At 40.3% G+C, this 19,254-nt stretch overlaps 1 protein-coding gene and 1 gene segment (V, D, J or C); one reads left to right on the plus strand and one right to left on the minus strand.

Annotated features, from left to right (window-relative positions):
• The first annotated feature begins 1,967 nt into the window (after window positions 1-1,967).
• Window positions 1,968-9,019, plus strand: LOC147307549 (T cell receptor alpha variable 38-1-like). The segment is given in 3 exon segments: window positions 1,968-2,187; window positions 2,309-2,439; window positions 8,741-9,019. Coding segments are annotated over 3 exon segments (432 nt in total).
• A 426-nt stretch (window positions 9,020-9,445) lies between these two features.
• Window positions 9,446-18,974, minus strand: LOC147307550 (uncharacterized). Of its 2 annotated transcripts, XM_086271824.1 has the most exons (3): window positions 18,749-18,974; window positions 11,657-12,331; window positions 9,446-10,075 (listed from the first exon to the last, which is right to left on the minus strand). In XM_086271824.1, the coding sequence occupies exons 1-3, from the start codon at window positions 18,918-18,920 to the stop codon at window positions 9,951-9,953; spliced, it is 972 nt and encodes a 323-aa protein (XP_086127950.1). In that variant the 5' UTR covers window positions 18,921-18,974; the 3' UTR covers window positions 9,446-9,950. The 2 variants fall into 2 exon arrangements, with proteins under 2 accessions (XP_086127950.1, XP_086127949.1); XM_086271823.1 differs by having other exon boundaries at window positions 9,446-12,331.
• Window positions 18,975-19,254: the final 280 nt, after the last annotated feature.

The raw sequence follows: 19,254 nt of genomic DNA on the forward strand, positions 1-19,254 counted from the left end.
CAACAGCGAACTATAGCAGTCCCTTAATTAACCTCTGCCTGTCCTCGCAAACCACCAACAAAGTCTCGTGGCACCAGGTTCTGTCCTCTATCACTCCTTTTAAGATATCCGAACTCCTCCTTGCGCATTATTCCTCAAGGTGTCCCTTCAGTTCTCATGTGCTTTCACTAGCAACATCTAAACCCTCCCTCCTTGACATAGCCATTCGAGACCACTCTCCAAGCCGACTCGCGGTTCTGACGACATTCAAAATGGAATTATCATCTTCTGTGAGGTTCGTGGAATCAGGTGGCTCTCTGCCAGTTTTGGGGGTTATGATTATAGAAGGTGGTTTTACTCTAATCAGTTTGCAAACCCGTCCAAAGCTGCTGACTGTCACCTCTGTTCATTTCAGAAATTGGTGCCGTTCAGAGTCGATCCACGTCGATACCTGATCGAGGGTTCCCCTCATTCATCCGTTAAGGTTTTCTCTTCTCCCAAAATTCATTCCTAATTGTCTGAGCCCATCCACTTGATTCTATGGAATCCTGGACCGATTTATTGAGGACACGGACTGTTCATCTTTGCTAGCCTTCCCACCAGTTATATTCCTCTCCTCTGGGTGGTGATGTCACTTGGTGTTCGTCCTGTCTTCCTTCTCTCACTCCAACCAATCACAGCAGATGGCCCCGCCCCTCCCTGAGCCTGGTTATGCTGGAGGTTTCTTCCTGTTAAAAGGGAGTTTATCCTTCCCACTGTCGCCAAAATACTTGCTCATAGGGGGTCATGTGATTGTTGGGTTTTTCTCTGTAGGTATTATTGTAGGGTCTTGAGGAGACTGTTGTTGTGATTTGCCGCTGTATAAATAAGTTGAATTGAAAATTGAATAATTACTGCAGAGGTCTTTGACCGTACAGTTAGTACTGCTTCTAGGGGATGCCTTCTTTGGGCATCTGTCCGGTCTGGGTGCCACCGCCAGTCCTCTTCAAGGCCTTCCCCAAACTGCAGATCAATTCATGTCTAAGAATTCAACTTTACCTGATAAAAACGCCGTTAAACCTAAAATGAGGACTTCGGCCCAATGAGTGTAATGTGCCTCATCATGTGTAAATGAATTCATACTGAAATCCAACAGTAACTCTCTAAATCCATGGTAAAACCAAAAACCTAATCAGTTCTTAGTTCTTCAGTTTTGTCCCATGCGTGGAGAAGTCTCCAGATTCTCTGAATTTGTGGTAAAGACGAGCAATTCTGGCAAACCATCAGACGACTTGGGAGGAAAGCAGCGCTCTGCTGGGTCTGGGATTGTCTGCTTAGGCTGTTGCCCCCGCTACCCGCCTCTGATAAATGGAAAAAAATCAATTCAGTTTTATTTATACAACAGAAAAATCACAACAACAGCCTCAAAGTGCTTTATATTGTAAGCTAGGGTAAGAAAATGGAGCCATTACTGTTTGTATATCACATTTACAGTATTTTTGGCAACAGTGTAATAATGGAGCTTGAGAGTCATTAAGGCAGTAATGGCAGACCTGGGAAACAAACCATCCTTAAATATTATAACATACCAAGCTTCTGTGTTTGAATGCAAAACAAACACGTTGTTGAGCTCGAACGCGCGTGTGTGGCTGAAAAATAATTAAATGACATATTGATTATCAGTAATGTAACCTACAAAATAAAGTTATTGGAAGCTTAAAATGAATTTCAAAATTATTACATTTCAGACTTTTTTTATAGATACGTTTGTAAAGTTTTGATTGTATAAAAATGAAATAAAATAATAATAATTGGTTCATATTTGAAGTATTATTGAATAACAGTACTGTACAATAACTACAGTAGTGGCAGCACATTTATTGTTCAGTAGAAAAATGTCCAGTATGTTGGCTGACATACTTTTTTTCCTTTGAAAATATAAATGGGCTGATTGTAATCGTACTGTAAGTGTCAGCAAACCCACAGTCTGTCTACAAAACACAGGAAGCATTTTCCACACTGCTCAGCTCCACTAGAGGGCGACATCATCCAGTAGGCGGGGCTCTCCTTCTGCACTGTGTTCAACCATTGTGTCAATAATAAGTGCTGCTGTGAAGAGAACAATTCTCAGACTGAATGTTGAACATCAGCTAGTTTCTCCTGTTGATTTAAACCTTGTTGTACAGATGGAACATTGGCTGTGGATTATTCTTGCTGCTCTTTTCTTTGGTGAGATACAAACATCAACATGTTTCCTCTGCTTAAATAAATGTGTGAGTCTGATTAATGGTGAGTTTTTAATCATGTTTATTGATCCATCTCTTCCTCTGCATGTTCTGTTCTTCCTCAGAGTGTAAAGGAGAAGACAAAGTGATCCAGGAACAAGGAGATGTCATTGCTGCTGAAGGAGACACAGTTACACTTGGATGTAACTTTGAAACAACTGATACATATCCATATTTGTTCTGGTACAAACAAGAAGTAAATGACTTTCCAAAATATGTTTTACGACGTGATAAAACAGCCGGCGATAATGCTCAAGAATTCCCAAAGAACAGATTTGATGCTGAACTCAAAGAAAAGTCAGTCCCACTGAAAATCCAGAAGCTTCAGCTGTCTGACTCTGCTGTGTACTACTGTGCTGTGAGGCCCACAGTGACAGGAAACAGCAAAACTCTGTACAAAAACCTTTGGAGCAAAGACAACAGAATACTCCACAACATCCACTAGAGGGAGCCACACACTGTTAAACCTCTGATTCTTGTGTCATTGGACTGATGACAAAGACAACAGAGAAATGAAGCAGTAAAGATCAGAGACAGAGACAGAGCTGCTGTGGAAGCACAGAACTGTTTGATTGGCTGAGCTATTAAAATGGCCCCGCCCACTGAAGTTGAGCTCATCCAATGACATTATTTGTTGGTCATTGTGCTGCAGTGGAAGAACATTGTTCATGTGCTGTCTGTCTGGCTTTAATAACTCCAAAGACATGTTGCTGCACCTCTTTTTGCTTCTATCTCACATTATAGGTGAGTTTAAGAACAGGGATTAAAGTTTAGTTGAAGCTGCTGCATTAAGCAGATATACAGACTGCATTTCACTACTTTTCTTCTTTCTTTTTCCAGGACTAACAGCTGGAGACTCAATCACTCCTCAACAACCTGAAGTCACTAAAACAGAAGGAGAATCTGTCACACTCACATGTAGCTATGAGACAAGTGATGATACTCCTTGGCTTTATTGGTACAGACATGATTCTGACCTTCAGGCTCCTCAGTTTTATTAAATTATTCTGTTATTATATGTTACCTTATATATGTAATCAAAGTAGTTGAATTAGAATACTGCTGTAGAGCACATTATACCCTTTAATATAGAGTGTGTGAGCTGTATGTAGTTTAGTTCTCATTATACTTTTGAGTTAACAGAATATAGTCACATATTAGTTCATTAGATAAATGTGCATCACTCTGTATCCTTGATCTGCTGGGAATGTGTTACACTGTTTTCTTGACATGCTTAATTGTTGAATCATGAAGAGAAGGTTGTAAGCAGGAGACTCTGTGTCTAAAGACAGGGGAGATAGATAGACCACATTCCACACCCCCACCTTACAGAAAGCAGAGAAACAACTGCCGAGGTCATAACTTAGGCGCTGTAACAGAGAAAAAATGTGATGTTTTGGCTTTTACGACTAGCTGGGGGCCACTAGAGACTATAAAAAGCTGAGCAACCCGTCACCATTTTGAGACATGTGCCTGACCCTCTGGTAGCATCTCTCCCGTCCGGACGTTGTAATGCTCTTATTGTTGAATTGTATGGAAATAAATGATTGTTGATTGAGCATTGATACACCGAGTATTGTCCTTCCTTCAGCCCAAAGATTCAAAGAACTGCGTATTTTCAACAGTTTATACTCTGGAAAGGAGCAAAAGACAGCACAAGTGAATATATTCCCAATAATCGATATGGATCCCAAACATCACCTACAACAACTAATCTGACCATAACAGCCCTAACCCTGGCAGACACAGCTCTCTACTACTGTGCTCTAGAAACACAGTGATACAAAGTGTAGAAGAGGCTGTACAAAAACCTGAACACAGATATCTGACTACTCTTCAAAGAGGAGGGAAGTGGTATTCAAAGCACAGCTTCATATCAGATGGATTCTGCTAATTCCTGTTTTATCAGAGTCACTGTGGTTACAGCTGCTAATGAAACACTGTGGGAGGATTCACATGAGCAGCAAATCCACATCAACCACAAACCAACTGCAGGAACGTTCAGACGCAAAGAAACAATAATGAAATAACTACAAACAGTAAAAACTGTTCATGTGAAATATGTACAGTATACAATATGCTTTCTAACTTTTATTCATATGCATTCACACTCCGATGGATGTATCAGAGAGCAAATCAGGGTTAGTATCTTGCCCAAGGACATTTGGCATGCAATCTGGGGGAGGCAGGGATCAAACCACCAACCTCCCGATCAGCAGCTGACCTGCTCTACCGTCTGAGCTACAGCCACCCCTAAAGGTCATCAGGATATAACTTTCTTATTTATTGGATGACAGTGTTTAAAAATCAGAAACAAAATAAAATAACTCAGTTTCACATGTAACAAAGTCACAACATAATAATCTAATCTAAAGGTGCTTCATGCCTGCATGACCTACTTTGACATTCTCACAGTGTTTTTCTATCGTGGCTTGAACATCTGCTTTAAACTTTCCTTACATTTGACACAAATCCTCTGTGTGAGTCTGATTTTTCAGTGATGTCATGTATATAGTTTCTCACCTGTGTGTTTGTTCTGATTGGGTGTTTACTGCCGTTTCATTGTTCACTCACTCGCTCCCCAATAGATATTTCATAAATAATTAGAAATAATAATAATATCAATCAATCCAAGCTTTATTCGCCACATGCAGGTTTCTCTGCAGTGAAATGGGACACCCCCCCCCCCCGACCTTACACACACACAACACAGACATCACATGGGGATACAGGTTGGAGATCGGTAGCGTTACAGAAAAACACTGAAATATACACTACAATGGGAAAGTACAAGAGGAAAAAAAGAGACCTCTACTCATGCTGTGCTTCCATGGTAGGACAGCATGAGAACAGTAATAATAATAACACAATTAGCAAAGAAGTCAAGTGTGTAAAACATGTTAAAAGTGAAAATGAAAACCTGATTAAAATTCAATACATGTAAAATGTGACTATGGTGGTTTGGGTTCTTTCTTCTTCTTCTTTTTTGAGTTTTTCTATCTTAAAATGCTTAGTAGTGTCTTTTATGATTTATTTAGTTAATTCTATATACTGTTCCCATTCTTTTCCATCAGTCTCTGTGTTTATCTTTTATTTGTTCTCGTTGTGCTGTTTTCCCTTTTTTGGCAGCTTTTGTTTTTTTCTGTCTTGTGTTTGCTTATTTTGTAATACCTGACTTTCTCTTTGCATTTTTTGGCTTTATAAGTTGTCCTGACAAATCCAGACTAAGTACTTGTTGGAGTCCTGCCACCACCATGTTGCATTTGTGTCCATAAGATATCACCACATAGCTAATTATGACACACAGCACATGTCAGATGTCCTGAAAGTGTATGGTAATAACTGAGTGTAAAGTGTTGTTACGGTGCCGGCCAGAGATGGGCAGTAACGCGTTACTGTAATCTGATTACTTTTTTCAAGTAACGAGTAAAGTAAGGGATTACTATTGCAAAAAAGGTAATTAGATTACCGTTACTTTCCCGTAGGAACGCTGCGTTACTGCGTTACTAAAACCGTGATTTCTTTGCGAGAATGTCTCACGACAGTGACGTAAGCGAGTGCGACGTTCGTGACAACAGCTGTGTGCAGATCAACAATGGATCACATATCGAGTGCAGAGAGAGTATGAGCGTGCAGCGTTTAAAGCGTGGAAGTACTGACCTTACTTTGAGTTTGATTCCATAAAAAGTGACAAAAACATTAGTGTCCGCTGTGCGTGGGAAGAAAACTTCTTTTTACAGCGAAAAAAACCCCTAAACTTCCAACAAGCACCGAGTAGCTACGACGTAATGGGAAACTCACAGAGAAACTCACGGATTCTTCCACTGACCGCGGCACACCTGCACCAGGGTAAACCTCCGCCTACCTCAGTCCTGCTTTACAGGTGAAAATAGAGCAACAGGACCGCTGAGTCTTTGACTTTATTTATTTTCTGCTGTGTTTTACTTGCATCTATTTGAAAGACTGAGTGTAAACACACAATATTTTATTTTATGTGCTGGAATGTGCAGAAAATAGGTTTAACTGTTAAACTAATTTCTTCCAGTCAGAGAATGTTGCAGATAATTAAATGTTTGCTTGATGCATAAAGTTAAAAGATTAAAACTAATAAACAAGTTTTAAAAAGAGACTTTTCCATTTGATTACATTTTGTATGATGGATTATGCAGAAAAAGTAGAATTGGGCTGAAAGATCTATCACTTTATCACCTATTCAGGTTGTAAATCGTGTTTTTAAAAAGTAACTAAGTAACTAAGTAATTAATTACTTTTGAAAATAAGTAATGAGTAAAGTAACAGGATAACTTTTTGGGGAAGTAATCAGTAATTAGTTACGGATTACTTTTTTCAAGTAACTTGACCAACACTGGTTCCGGCTGAGACAAACAGCTGATTCTGTGTCATAAAGAATTATTTCATGAAGTGTGAGAGATTATCTGTATCTGTGCTTGTGTCAGTGGAGCTGGAGCAGCCTGTTAGACAAGGAGCTCTTACTGTAAGAGGCTGATAGATAACAGCTTGTGCAGTGACCTTCTCTCCACCACAGCTTCCTGTATATCCAGTTTGCATTAAGCCTTCCTCATCACTTTATTCAGTTTGTTGGTGTCACCAGAAATGTGGCTTACGATTGTTACGATTTTCCCCCAGTATACATTCTGCTGTCTTCACAGAAGAGGTGATCATTAGGGGTGGGCTTTGATAATCGATTTATCGATTAATATCGATTCTGGCTTGGATAACGTGATATCGATTCATTAAAATCCTGAATCGATTTTTTAATATAAATTTATTTTGCCCAAAATGCCAGAATCTCAGGTTAAACCTCACAAAATTTCAACAACCACCAAACAGCTAAAACAGTAAATGAGAGCAGGAACACGGCTTCTGCACAAAGATGTAAACACAAAGCGCGGACCCGCCGACGGATCAGAATCACTGAGATGTCGCGTTTCTCACCCGACGGCACGGACACGGTCGGGGCTGAAAGCCGACAGCTCGCTGATTCTGATGTTTCGGCGGGTCCGCGCTTTGTGTTTACGTCGTTTTTGCGCTGATTCTAAAGCTGTTAGTTTTATCTCTCTCCAAACAATATTGACTGAACCAGCAGCAAAAGAAGATCCAAACTTCACATAAACATTGTCATGGATTCACTCTGACTTTTGCTGTTTTGCTTCCACCAGGATAAAATCACACTTCATGCACAGCTCTCTCTCTGTCTCTCTGTACTTCAAGAACAGTTTCCTGTCTAAAAATGTTTTCTGCATTATTTGCTTGCTTGTTACGCAGAAGTCTACCGTTGTTTACAGCGCTGTCGGTCGCTGTTTTTTTTTCTTTGACTTACTTCCGAAAAATAAACCAAATTTCTGCTGTTCAGTAGGCTACTGAACAAATGTAAACTTTTAAAAATTATGCAAAACGTGTCTGTGTTTTATCTTCAGCTACTTTGACACAAAGGCCTCTGCTGTGATGCTCACACCTTTGATAAAGTCTTGCAAGTGTCAGCTTCCTTTTTTATAGATACAAAAATATATAAATGTACTGATCTGAATAATAATATTTCTGACTGTCTGAGGCAAAATTTCCCAGATTCAAATCTAACCGAATCGTGAATCGAATCGATTCTAGAAATCAGTGACGATACCCAGCCCCAGTGATCATTGTTACCTGTGTGGACTCTGAGCTGTGTATTTACATTCAGGACTTATTCTTTCAGATTTATTCCCAAATATCCCATGTGTCAGAAACACATCAACTCCCTATCTCCATTGTCACACTGAATATGTAGGCAGGGAGGGTGATGTCTTCTTTTTGGCTTGGACACGTACAGCGCTACATTTGGAGTTGATCCTGAGTCTAATATTCACTTCCTATCTGATCTTGACTTTCAGCTTCAGCAGAGTTTTAATTGTGTTTCTATTAAAAAAATTTGTCTTTGAGACTCTCAAAGTGCCGAACACTACAAGCCACACTCGCCCTTCACACACTGATGTGTTTAAGGATCATTGACTTTTCACTTTGTAGACTTCCTGCTGCCAAGGAAAGCAGAGCAGCAGAAAGACGTGCTGAGTGTGAAGCTGTCAGCAGGGGGAATAACACAGCGCTGTGAATGAGTCCTGTCACTGTGATCAGGCTCCTCCTTCTAATCCACCAACTTAGTGTTGATGAAGACTAAACAGAGAGATCACAGCTTCTTTATACTTGCTGTAGCTCACAGTTACTCTACACTGCAGATATGACGCCTCTGTTCATCTCAGTGCTGCTGGCTGCTATGTGCCTCGGTATGAACACAACTCTGTTTCTTTGATATCAACATTGACGTGATTCTTTAACAGCACACTGATACTGTTTGTTGGTGTTTTACAGAATGCAGAGCACAAAAAGACAACGTGCTGCAAGCAAAAGGAGAAGAGACTGCTGCTGCAGGAGGCACAGTGACACTTCACTGTCTCTATAACACCAGCAGTTTAACAGGTACTTCTCTCTTCTGGTACAAACAGGATGGAAACAACAGCCCCAAATTCATCCTGAGTCGTGTTAGTGGGGATCAAGGAAACACAGCAGACGAGTTCAAGGAGAGATTTTCATCCACACTGGATTCCAGCATCAGATCAGTTCCTCTGAAGATCCAGAAGCTTCAGCTGTCTGACTCTGCTGTGTACTACTGTGCTCTGCAGCCCACAGTGACAGGAAACAGCAAAACTCTGTACAAAAACCTTTGGAGCAAAGACAACAGAATACTCCACAACATCCACTAGAGGGAGCCACACACTGTTAAACCTCTGCCCAGTTGGGTTTGTTGTAGTGACAATTTGAGTGAATAATGTTTGTGTAAAATAACAGAAATTATTCAAGATAATCAGTCATGTGACACAAGCTACTCACTGAAATACAATAACAGCTAGCTAACGTCATACTTCTATTATTTTGTGATGAATCTACTTCCTGCTTCTTCAAAATGTTTGTTCATACAGCAGCAGAGGTAAGGATGAAACAGAAAGACAGAACTGTGTCACATGACCACAGATGTTTCTGCAAAAGCTGCTGCCCACATTCTGCAAGAATACAATGAATCTAACCCCACTAACTGCATGGAGGAAGCCAGAGAAAACCCAACCCAATAAATAAGGATGTGAGTTATTGTCTCTTCACTGAGGATAGACTGACAAGAAACTTTTTTCTCAAACACAGTAAGTACAGGAGATTTTAACAGGTGAAATGTTTAATTTAACGCTTGCAGAGGAACAGAAATCATCAATGAAAATGCTAACTACCTCTATATATGAGCGTCCCACCACGTCTTGAGTCTAAAACTCTACAAAAAAGCTAAAAGTAACAGAAAACGAGTGTCAATGAATTAAATGACCAAAAGAAAATGAGACAAATGAATGATATAAACAGCAACATTAAAAAATTATATCTAAATGAGCTTTCAAGTTATTCTTATTAAAAGAATTGGAAAAGCAGCATGATGGTGCAGTGGTTAGCACATTTTTTAAAAATCTCAAATTTATCACAGTGTAGTCTGACAGCTGGAGGTTCGACTGATCTCACAGGATTCCACTCAACAAACTAGAACACAGGGTAAAGCTGTACTCTGCGGAAACACAAATCTAAAATAAATATTGTATTTCCATTTATTTTATCACTCACTGGCCTTTCCATGCTGCTGGATGCACGTTTGAAATTTTTACAAGACACCTTTAAACATCAAAGGTTACTGTCCAGAACCAGAGCACAAACAAACAACCTGAAATGAAAAAAAATCAAAAAGAAATTAATTTCATTGATGAAGCAGGTCTTCTCGGTGTGTGTTCTGTTTTGTGATGTAGTAGCTGCAATGACAGCAATGCAAAAGAGATATAAGAGCAGAAACCAAATGTTTGCACTTCATTCGGTTAGGAAACAGTTTAAAGACTTCTACATAGAAAATGTATTCCTCAGTACTGTTGGGCAAGTTACTTTGAAAAAGTAATTAGCTATAGTTACTTCTTGAAAAAAGTAAGTTATTAACTAAGTTACAATATTATAAAAGTAACTAAATACAAAGAAAAGTAACTATGGTGTTACTTTAGAAAAAAAAGTTTAACCCTCTGAGGTCCAGGGTTGATTTGACCTCTACATTTCACCTTTCAAGAACTATTTATCATGCCTTGTTTGGTATCATTCTTTTCAGCACAAACTCACATCTGAATTTACAGTTATGTTTTCAATAATACAATTGATTAAAAAAATATGTAAATAACCAAAACAAACAACCCCCACCCCCATGAAATCTTTTTTTTTTTTTTACTGTAACAACAATAAACATTTAACAAATCATTTTCATAACATGAAATGCAAATAGACATTGTACATTTTAAAAACCTATGCAGGAGTTTTGCAAATAAAAAAGTTATATGCAACTATTTACCAAAAAAATGCAGCAAAGACTTTGTTAATAACCATTTTAAACTATTTACAGAACACTCTGCATCAAATAAGATGCCACACAAATTATTTGTGCCACCACGTTATCTTAAATTGGTCATGTAATTGGTTTACCATGACTACTTTATCCTTCCTCAGCCAACCAGTGGGACTTGTGGGACTGTTTCGCCCCACTAGCTCCCAGCAAGATGAACACAGCTTCAACCAACTGTGTGTTGAGAAACTGTAACGTGCCTGCACCGCATTTTCTTCATAGTAACAGTAACAGCAACAGCATTATAACGATAGAAATAGTAATTAGTTAGATTACTAATTACTGAAAAAAGCAATGGTGTTATCCCCATCACTGTTGCTTGGGTAAAGAATTGATAATGCTCTTAAAACATTTTGTAAATGGAATAATTTGTAAAAATGTGCCACTTCCACCTGCTTTTAAAATGAAACTCTAACCATGACCTCCTCACTACCATGCTGTGCTTACCATTAGTTCCCATGCTGACTTATGTTTAACTTTGCACTCAACACAGCTTACTAAACTGTTAATTTTGTTAAAAGAGTACACCTCTATATGTGTATTTTCATGTGACGCAACAAGTGAGCACGATATCTAAATGAATTCCCACAGGTTTTACAATGATATGGTTTCTCACCTGTGTGTATTCTTATGTGCTCTTTTAAATGACTGTTACGCTTGAACATTTTCCCACATGTTTTACAATGATATGGTTTCTCACCTGTGTGACGTTTTGTGTGTATCAAAAACAAGTTTCTAAGTGGAAATGTTTTCCCACATGTTTTACAATAATAAGGTTTCTCACTTGTGTGAACTTTTTTGTGCCTCAATAAGCCATTACTACGTGCAAACATTTTCCCACATATTTCACAGTGATACCGCTTCTCACCTGTGTGCGTGATCATGTGGACAGTTAAACCATTTGTCTGTCTAAAACTTTTCCCACACACTTTGCAAGAATATGGTTTCTCACCTGTGTGGATTCTCATGTGCTGCACTACAGAACCACTACGTGCAAACATTTTCCCACATGTTTTACAGGAAAACGGCTTCTCCCCTGTATGGATTCTATAATGTCTTTCCATTTCATAATTATATTTGTAGGCTTTTCCACAAACATCACATTTTAAAGACTTTTTACTTTTGTCAGACTTGCACTGACTGTCTGGCGTAGGTTGGTGTTCTACATTATTGTGACCTTTTTTTTTATTTCTTCGTGATTGTGAATCTTTCTTCCTTCCTCCCTGATATTGTCTCACTGCTACAGCAGAGCTGACACAGTTGAGTTGGTCTCTTGTTGGTTCTGGTTCACTGTGGTCTCTTTTTTCAGCAGCAGTCACCATAAAGGTATGATTCTCCTCCTTTAGTACCAGCTGCTCTCCTTCCTGACTGCTACAGAGTTGCTCCTGTTCCTCTTTAATCTGTGGAGCTTCTGGTTCCTCTTGGTCCAGATTGGAGCTCCTCTCCTGGTTCCAGAGCTGCTGATCAGCGATAACTTCCTCCTCCCTACAGAAATGCTGCTGATCAGCGATAACTTCCTCCTCCCTACAGAAATGCTGCTGATCAGCGATAACTTCCTCCTCCCTACAGAAATGCTGCTGATCAGCGATAACTTCCTCCTCCTTACAGAAATGCTGCTGTGGGACATCTGGAGGGGAAAAAGGAGACAATTAAAAGAAAGGTGATGTGAAAATAGAAAAAAAATCATACTGAGCAAATATACTGCACAAAAAATAAAGGAAGACTTTGAACATGTATCAGATCAAAATGGAAAATTAAATTAAGCTAGATATCTATAGTGCCATGGACTGGGTATGTGTTCGGAATAGAACTGCACGATTAATCGTTGGAAAATCGCGATCTCGATTCATACTTATGTGCGATCTCATTTCCAAATGACAACGATTTAAAAAAATAAAAAATAAAAAGACGACGATTGTACCGCATTTTGATCCGGGACATAATCTGCATGAAAACAAGCGCTCACTCTTCCTGCTCAACAAATGACAAGGGCGGAGCCTTATACCACGTGATACAGAAGCTGTGCTGTGTGATGCTAAAATTAGCAGGAAAACACAATGGAGAGCACGTCAGGGATGACGAGAAAGTGACAGGAGAAAATCCGTCCCGGTCAACCACCCAAACATCAATAACAGGAACCTTATACAGCGCTTCCCTATACCCGTCGAACTCCTGCAGGCACAAAGAAATCATGGAGGCTATCACTTATCACCTGACCAAAGATATGGCTCCCATCAACACTGTGCAAAACGAGGGATTTAGGAAAATGATCAACACCCTAGACAAACGCTACACAGTGCCGTCCCGCAACTATTTTTCTATTGTTGCACTACCTGCTCTGTACACGCAGCGTCGAGCAACGGTAGAGACGGAATTACAAGCAGTACAACATTTTACGGCAACAACAAAACGTGAGACATTTGTTGTTTTTATGTTTATTTATTGTTTTTATGTTCAGTCTCAACTGTTACGAAGTTGATGTGCAGTTAATAAGTACAATAAATATTTATACTGGAAAAGAAAATCGTGAGAGAATCGTGATCTCAATTCTAAGCCAAAAAAAAATCGTGATTCTCATTTTATGCAAAATCGTGCAGCCCTAGTTGGGAATGAAAGGATGCCGTGTGGCTGAATTCAAGGACTCCCTAAAAATTTTACTGTAACCACTCAAAATGGTACTCAGTAGTTCAATTGGCCCTATTTGCTTGTAGGGCAGGGGTGTCCAACTCCAGTCCTTGAGAGCTACTGTCCTGCAGCTTTTAGATGCAGCCTTGTTCCAACACAACTGAATCTAATGAATGACTTGTTACCAGGCCTTTGCCAAACTTGATGGCATGCTGAAGAGGTATTCCAACCATTTGATTAAGCTGTGCTGGGGTAGGGATGCATCTAAAAGCTGCAGGATAGTAGCCCTCGAGGACTGGAGTTGGACACCCCTGTTGTAGGGCATGAAATGACAGATGCGTCCAGGGGAATCCCCCCCTAGATCTCGATCTGCCCATCACTGAGCTCCTGGACAGAGTTGTAACCTCGTAGTACCAGATGGAATGAAACATAACATCCCAGATATGAATGGAAATTAAGAAGAATTTAGTGATTCCAACTGATTATTGATAACGCTTAATGTTCCAATTTTGTATCAATTCTGTCTTCGATCCTTATTGCCTCTGCTTTGAGAGTCACCGCTATCATTAAGCAGCACATCAAAGACATTACTTCATACAAATTAATTTGTGCATGTAAGAGGTATTTCTCCTTTGTTGTGATCAGTGCTGGGGTGGTAAATGACAAAAACCCCAAAACAAAACAAAACGTTGCTACACATATTACATGGAGCACTTAAAATTAATTTGAATTAGTACAGTACTGCAGTATTTACTACTAGAAGAAAGTAACTCATTGTACTAGTCATTACAAAACTTTAATGTTAATGGGGTCAGCTCTCAGCTGCAGCGTCACTCTGGGCTCTTGGCTAGCTTAGCATTAGCATGCTGACTGCACAGGTGCTTGCAGAGTCATAGTTGTGTTAGCAGCCGTTTTGTCCTGGATCCAGTTTCTACTTTACCATCATGTTCTCATCCTTTTGTGCAATAAAAATAAATGTAATGTCCATAATCATGTTGCAGAGTGCGCCGCTATTTCACTCCTCTCACACGCAAACTAAAATCACCTGATTGTAGTGCAAGAACAGTGGGATCAATAACCAGACAGACTAACAATTGAATTACTTGAATTGGATTACCAGGAACCAGTTCTTGAGGACAGCCAGTGCCCAGCAGTCCAGGTCCTTGGATTCCCGTCCCTAACCCACTCTGCTACTTAACTGACCAGATCAATATGCCAGTAGTTTGACTGACCTGATGCTATACTCTGGTTAAAAAGCATTCCTTTACTTTTTCAAGCAGTGCATACTGTTAAAACAAGGCTTAAAAGTAGGAATGTCAGTCAGAAAAACACAGAAAGTTTACACCTCTTGTCAGTGCTGATGATGACTGACATCAGCTGTTGAAAATACGAGAGAAATGCAGAAATGTTGGCTGGATCCTCACAGTTAACAGATAAATCAACTCTCATTAAAAATCAGCTACAAGGAAAAAGGCCACAAATGAATACAGAGAGAATACAGACCCTACTCCACAAGTTAGCCCATGAACAGAGAAAGTCCTGTAAATTCACAGTAACTGCCGTCTCCTTACACACTTATACAGACTGTATATAACTCCAGCCATGTTGATGGGTTGCCTATATTGGCTGGAAATATTCATTTCCGGAGGAAAGGACACAGGCAGACGATGCTTACAGGATGTGATGTGACAACACTAATGAAATATTGATGTGTCATATTTGTCCAAGGCGTATTTCATTGTTATGGAAAAAGAGAATATCAAAATCATGATGACCAATTGGAGTGGTGATTTCTATGACTTTGTGTATATAATTTGGAATTTTGTACAAATGTAGGCCAATAAGGAATATATGATATCATTTCATTCTTCAAAGGTTTCTTTGCATGACGCACAAACAGACACAATTGAAAGGTACAAATGTGCATGACACGAATTCAAACGTGGTGCAGATGTGTCACAGGCTGATCTGGCTGTAGGCTGTGGCACGTGGCCAGAGGTGGCGCTGGTTGACTCGAGTCCATGTTAGTGCACAAAGTAAACTGCTCGCTGTAGTTGTGGAGCAAAAACGCTGAAACCGGAGAAATAAAACGATAACGGCGACAAGAGTCTGTCCCGTGAACAACATCGGCGTGGCGTTAATTGTTTGCTGTTTTCGCGATCGCGTCGCACATGAGGACATAACCAAGTGGTACATAAGTACATTTTCTTACTTAAGTCTCCAAAAAGTCCTCACAATCAGAAACGTTGTTAGCAGAGCTGCTCTGTGCAGCGTTATGGCATAATAATTTTAAGGGAGAATAAAAAGTCGACACACATATCTCATTCCTGACGGAGGACTCTACCACTACACTTCTCCAGTCCATTCACAGAGTCGTTGCATGGTAAGACATGGATAGAGAGTGGGCGGAGCCTTTTACCGTCATTTTATTACGACGCAAAGTACAAACACCTGTGGACACACAATCCAACACCCCCACTTGTACACAGGTTGGGGAAAAACAATCCTCCGAAAAAACATCTTATATTCCAAACACAAATACAGAGAATTTTTCTAACTTAGACTTTGAAACTGGTTTCGTCATCTGTTCATTTTCACACTCTTTCACATCCGTGATATAATCACTCAAATAATCAGGTCTCTTTCTGATTCTGGATGGATAACGTGTAGCTCCAGCATCTACTTTATCATCGGTTTTAACCTCGGACTCAGTTTGACTGCTTTCACTACCATCTGGAATATCCTCATCCTTCGTCTGTTTGGGTTCACCATCTTTTCTGGATTCATAAACCTCATCTTCATACATCTGATCACTCTGTGTTTGTTGATCCATTGTCGCGGGATTTAGTATTTTTATCAATCTGTGCTTTTCAACTTTCCCAGTTTTTGGGAAATAGATCAAATATGCTGGACTATTTTTGTCATATCCCAAGAAAACACCTTTGTCGCATCTTGGATCCAGCTTTCCCCTATTTTGTTTATAAGCATAGCACAATGATCCGAATTTCTTCATTCTAGAAAGATCAGGTCTTTTTCCAGTTAACATCTTATACGCTGTCTGACCTGTGCGTTTGTTAAAACATCGGTTCCGAATCACTCCCGCGGTTTGTACTGCATATGGCCATAAAGACTTTGGCAATTCGCTCTCAACTAACATGCATCTCGCCATGTCAAAAAGTGTACGCCAGTTCCTCTCTGCTGTTCCGTTTTGATGAGGCGAATATGGCGCCGAAGTTTCCTGCCTAATGCCGTGTCTACTTAATAAATCTCTGAACTGTCTGCTTGTAAATTCAGTTCCATTATCAGAACGAATGCACTTGATTTTCCCATATGACGCCACCTCTGCAATAAATCATTCAGTTGCTTGAGTTGTATCACTTTTGTGTTTCAGATTATATACAAATGTTGCACCTGAATAATCATCAACAAACGACAAAACATACTTAAACCCTTCTTTAGAGTTTGGCGTAATCGGACCAGCTAAATCCGTATGTACCAACTCTAATGCTGCCCTGGCCTTTTCATCTGGTTCTCGGTTCCTAGTTTGAGTAAACTTCCCTTGTATACAGGCTTCACATTGCATGTTTTTGTTGATTTTACCCTTAATTTCCATTCCATCAACGACATTTTGCAGATTTTGAACATCCTCATAATTACAGTGTCCTAGAATTTCATGCCACGTTTGCATATCAAAACATCCATTACATTTCTCTTCAAACTCTTGCACAGTGTTTATAAAGAACAGTCTCTCGTGTTCATATATAGGGAATTTTGTTCCATCAACATGTTTAAGAAAACTGTCCCCGTGTTTGAAAACCACAGTGGCTCCGTTACTAGTAGCTGCTTTTACTGACAAAATGTCCTGTGGAAACGATGGAATGTAGAGTGCTTGTTTCAATGTTACCTTGTGACTGCGTCCTTTACTGTCAATCATACTTATCTCAGCATCTCCTCGCCGCTTTGCAGCTCCTCTGCTCCGCCTTCCGTCAGCCAACTCTACACAATGAGCCTCGGGTCGAAATGTGTCATCAAAAGTCTTAAAACTCTCGATCTTCGTAAAGATATGTGACGTCGCTCCCGTATCCACCAGTAGCTGGTTATTCAGCATCTCTTGGCCGCCGTCCGGGACCCTCTGGGGTTCGGAGCCCGTCCTGAACGCGTAGTCCTTCTCCACAACCCCTCTCGCTTCATCCCGTCTTAGCTTCCTTCTACAGGTCGCATCTTTGTGTGTACTACTCCGGCAAAAACTGCACCATACTCTGGATCGGCACGTTCTTGCAGTGTGTCCCTTTAGTCCACATTTAAAACACACAATCTCATTATTCTTTGATCTTCGGTCATCTGCTCGCCATGAAGTAGAATCCTGGTCTAATTGCACTTTTGTCCTCATTACGTTGTCATCAGTTACAGCCGCACGCATTCTCTCGGTTTCTTCATAACTTCTGAGTTTTACTTTAAACTCTGAAAATGTGATTTTTGCTTTGCTCTGTGTAACGTGCACAATCAGGGGTTTAAACCTCTCTGGTAGACCTCTCATTATCATTGCGATCAGAAGTCCATCAGTTAATGACTCACCCGCATTTTTTAACGCTGTGATAATTGCTTCTGCTCGGATAATATAGTCCGTCACACTTTCATTCTTTTCATTTGTGAGAGAAGTAAGTTCGGTGTACAGACTTATGATCCTTGGCTTGCCCACTCCTGCATAATGACCTCTCAAAATTTTTAGGGCTTTCCGTCCGTCATCAACTGCATCTCTCATAACTAACGATAAACTTTTGTCATCCAGAAATTGTATCAACTCTGCATATGCTTCTGCATTTTTGTCATCATCTTCACCATCGGCTTCTTCATCACCCTCAGCCTTTAAGATGACATCTTTCAAACCTTGTAGTCTGAGATGACCAAGGAACTTCGTTTCCCATATCTCATATTTCCTTTCATCTCCATCAAACTGCAAACGGGAATATCGACTGCCCGACTCTGCCGTGCGTCTGCTCATGATGCACAAAAACGCTTACTCACTCAATCGTGCCAAACTTTTAACACCTGCCGGTAACCTGCGGCTTTCCAGGAAACGCTGCCCTTCCTTTGGCAGTTACAGGATCTCTAGGATCTCTTTACTGCTGCTCTGGGCCCATAACCTGTTAGCAGAGCTGCTCTGGGCAGCGTTATGGCACGATAATCTTAAGGGAGAATAAAAAGTCGACACACATATCTCATTCCTGACGGAGGACTCTACCACTACACTTCTCCAGTGGATTCACAGAGTCGTTGCATGGTAAGACATGGATAGGAAGTGGGCGGAGCCTTTTACCGTCATTTTATTACGACGCAAAGTACAAACACCTGTGGACACACAATCCAACAAACGTCCCGCAGAGCTGTGATCAGGATGCTCCCTCAGAGGGACACTCACCTGTCCTGTGCAGCTTGATTTGGGGTTTCCAGGTGATATCCAGCAGTCTGCGCTGACGGTCGATCTCTTCCTCGTACTGGACGATCGTTTTTTCAAACTCCAAGAATATTTGTTCAGCAGCAGCAGTTAGTCGCTCGTTGATGAACTCTCTCAGATACTGAACTGAAGGCATCGTTGCTGCCGCAGCTCACACACTCAGCTCACACACGTGGGACGGTAATGACGCCTTTGTTTGTTTACTTCCGCCTGTGTCACGCGGTGAGGTTCCGGCAGTACACGAGTGTTGCCTTTAGTTCCTTTAACATCTCAGTTTGTTGCAGTAAATGAATAAATGATTGTGAGCAGCAAGGCTGCAGTGAGAAGAGAAAACAGATCCATGAATGACTGAAGCTCCATGCAGGATGTGGAATAAAAACAAAGGAAATTATTTTGACTGTTTAGCTTTCAGTGCTGACTTTCATTTAATTTTTAATACACAACTAAACAAATCCATCATACTCATACAA

The sequence above is a fragment of the Aulonocara sp. 'chitande type north' Nkhata Bay genome, linkage group LG18, assembly GCF_057382095.1.
Source record: "Aulonocara sp. 'chitande type north' Nkhata Bay isolate Kocher_YH1m ecotype deep benthic linkage group LG18, A_spYH_male_GT1.1, whole genome shotgun sequence".
NCBI lineage: Eukaryota > Metazoa > Chordata > Actinopteri > Cichliformes > Cichlidae > Aulonocara > Aulonocara sp. 'chitande type north' Nkhata Bay.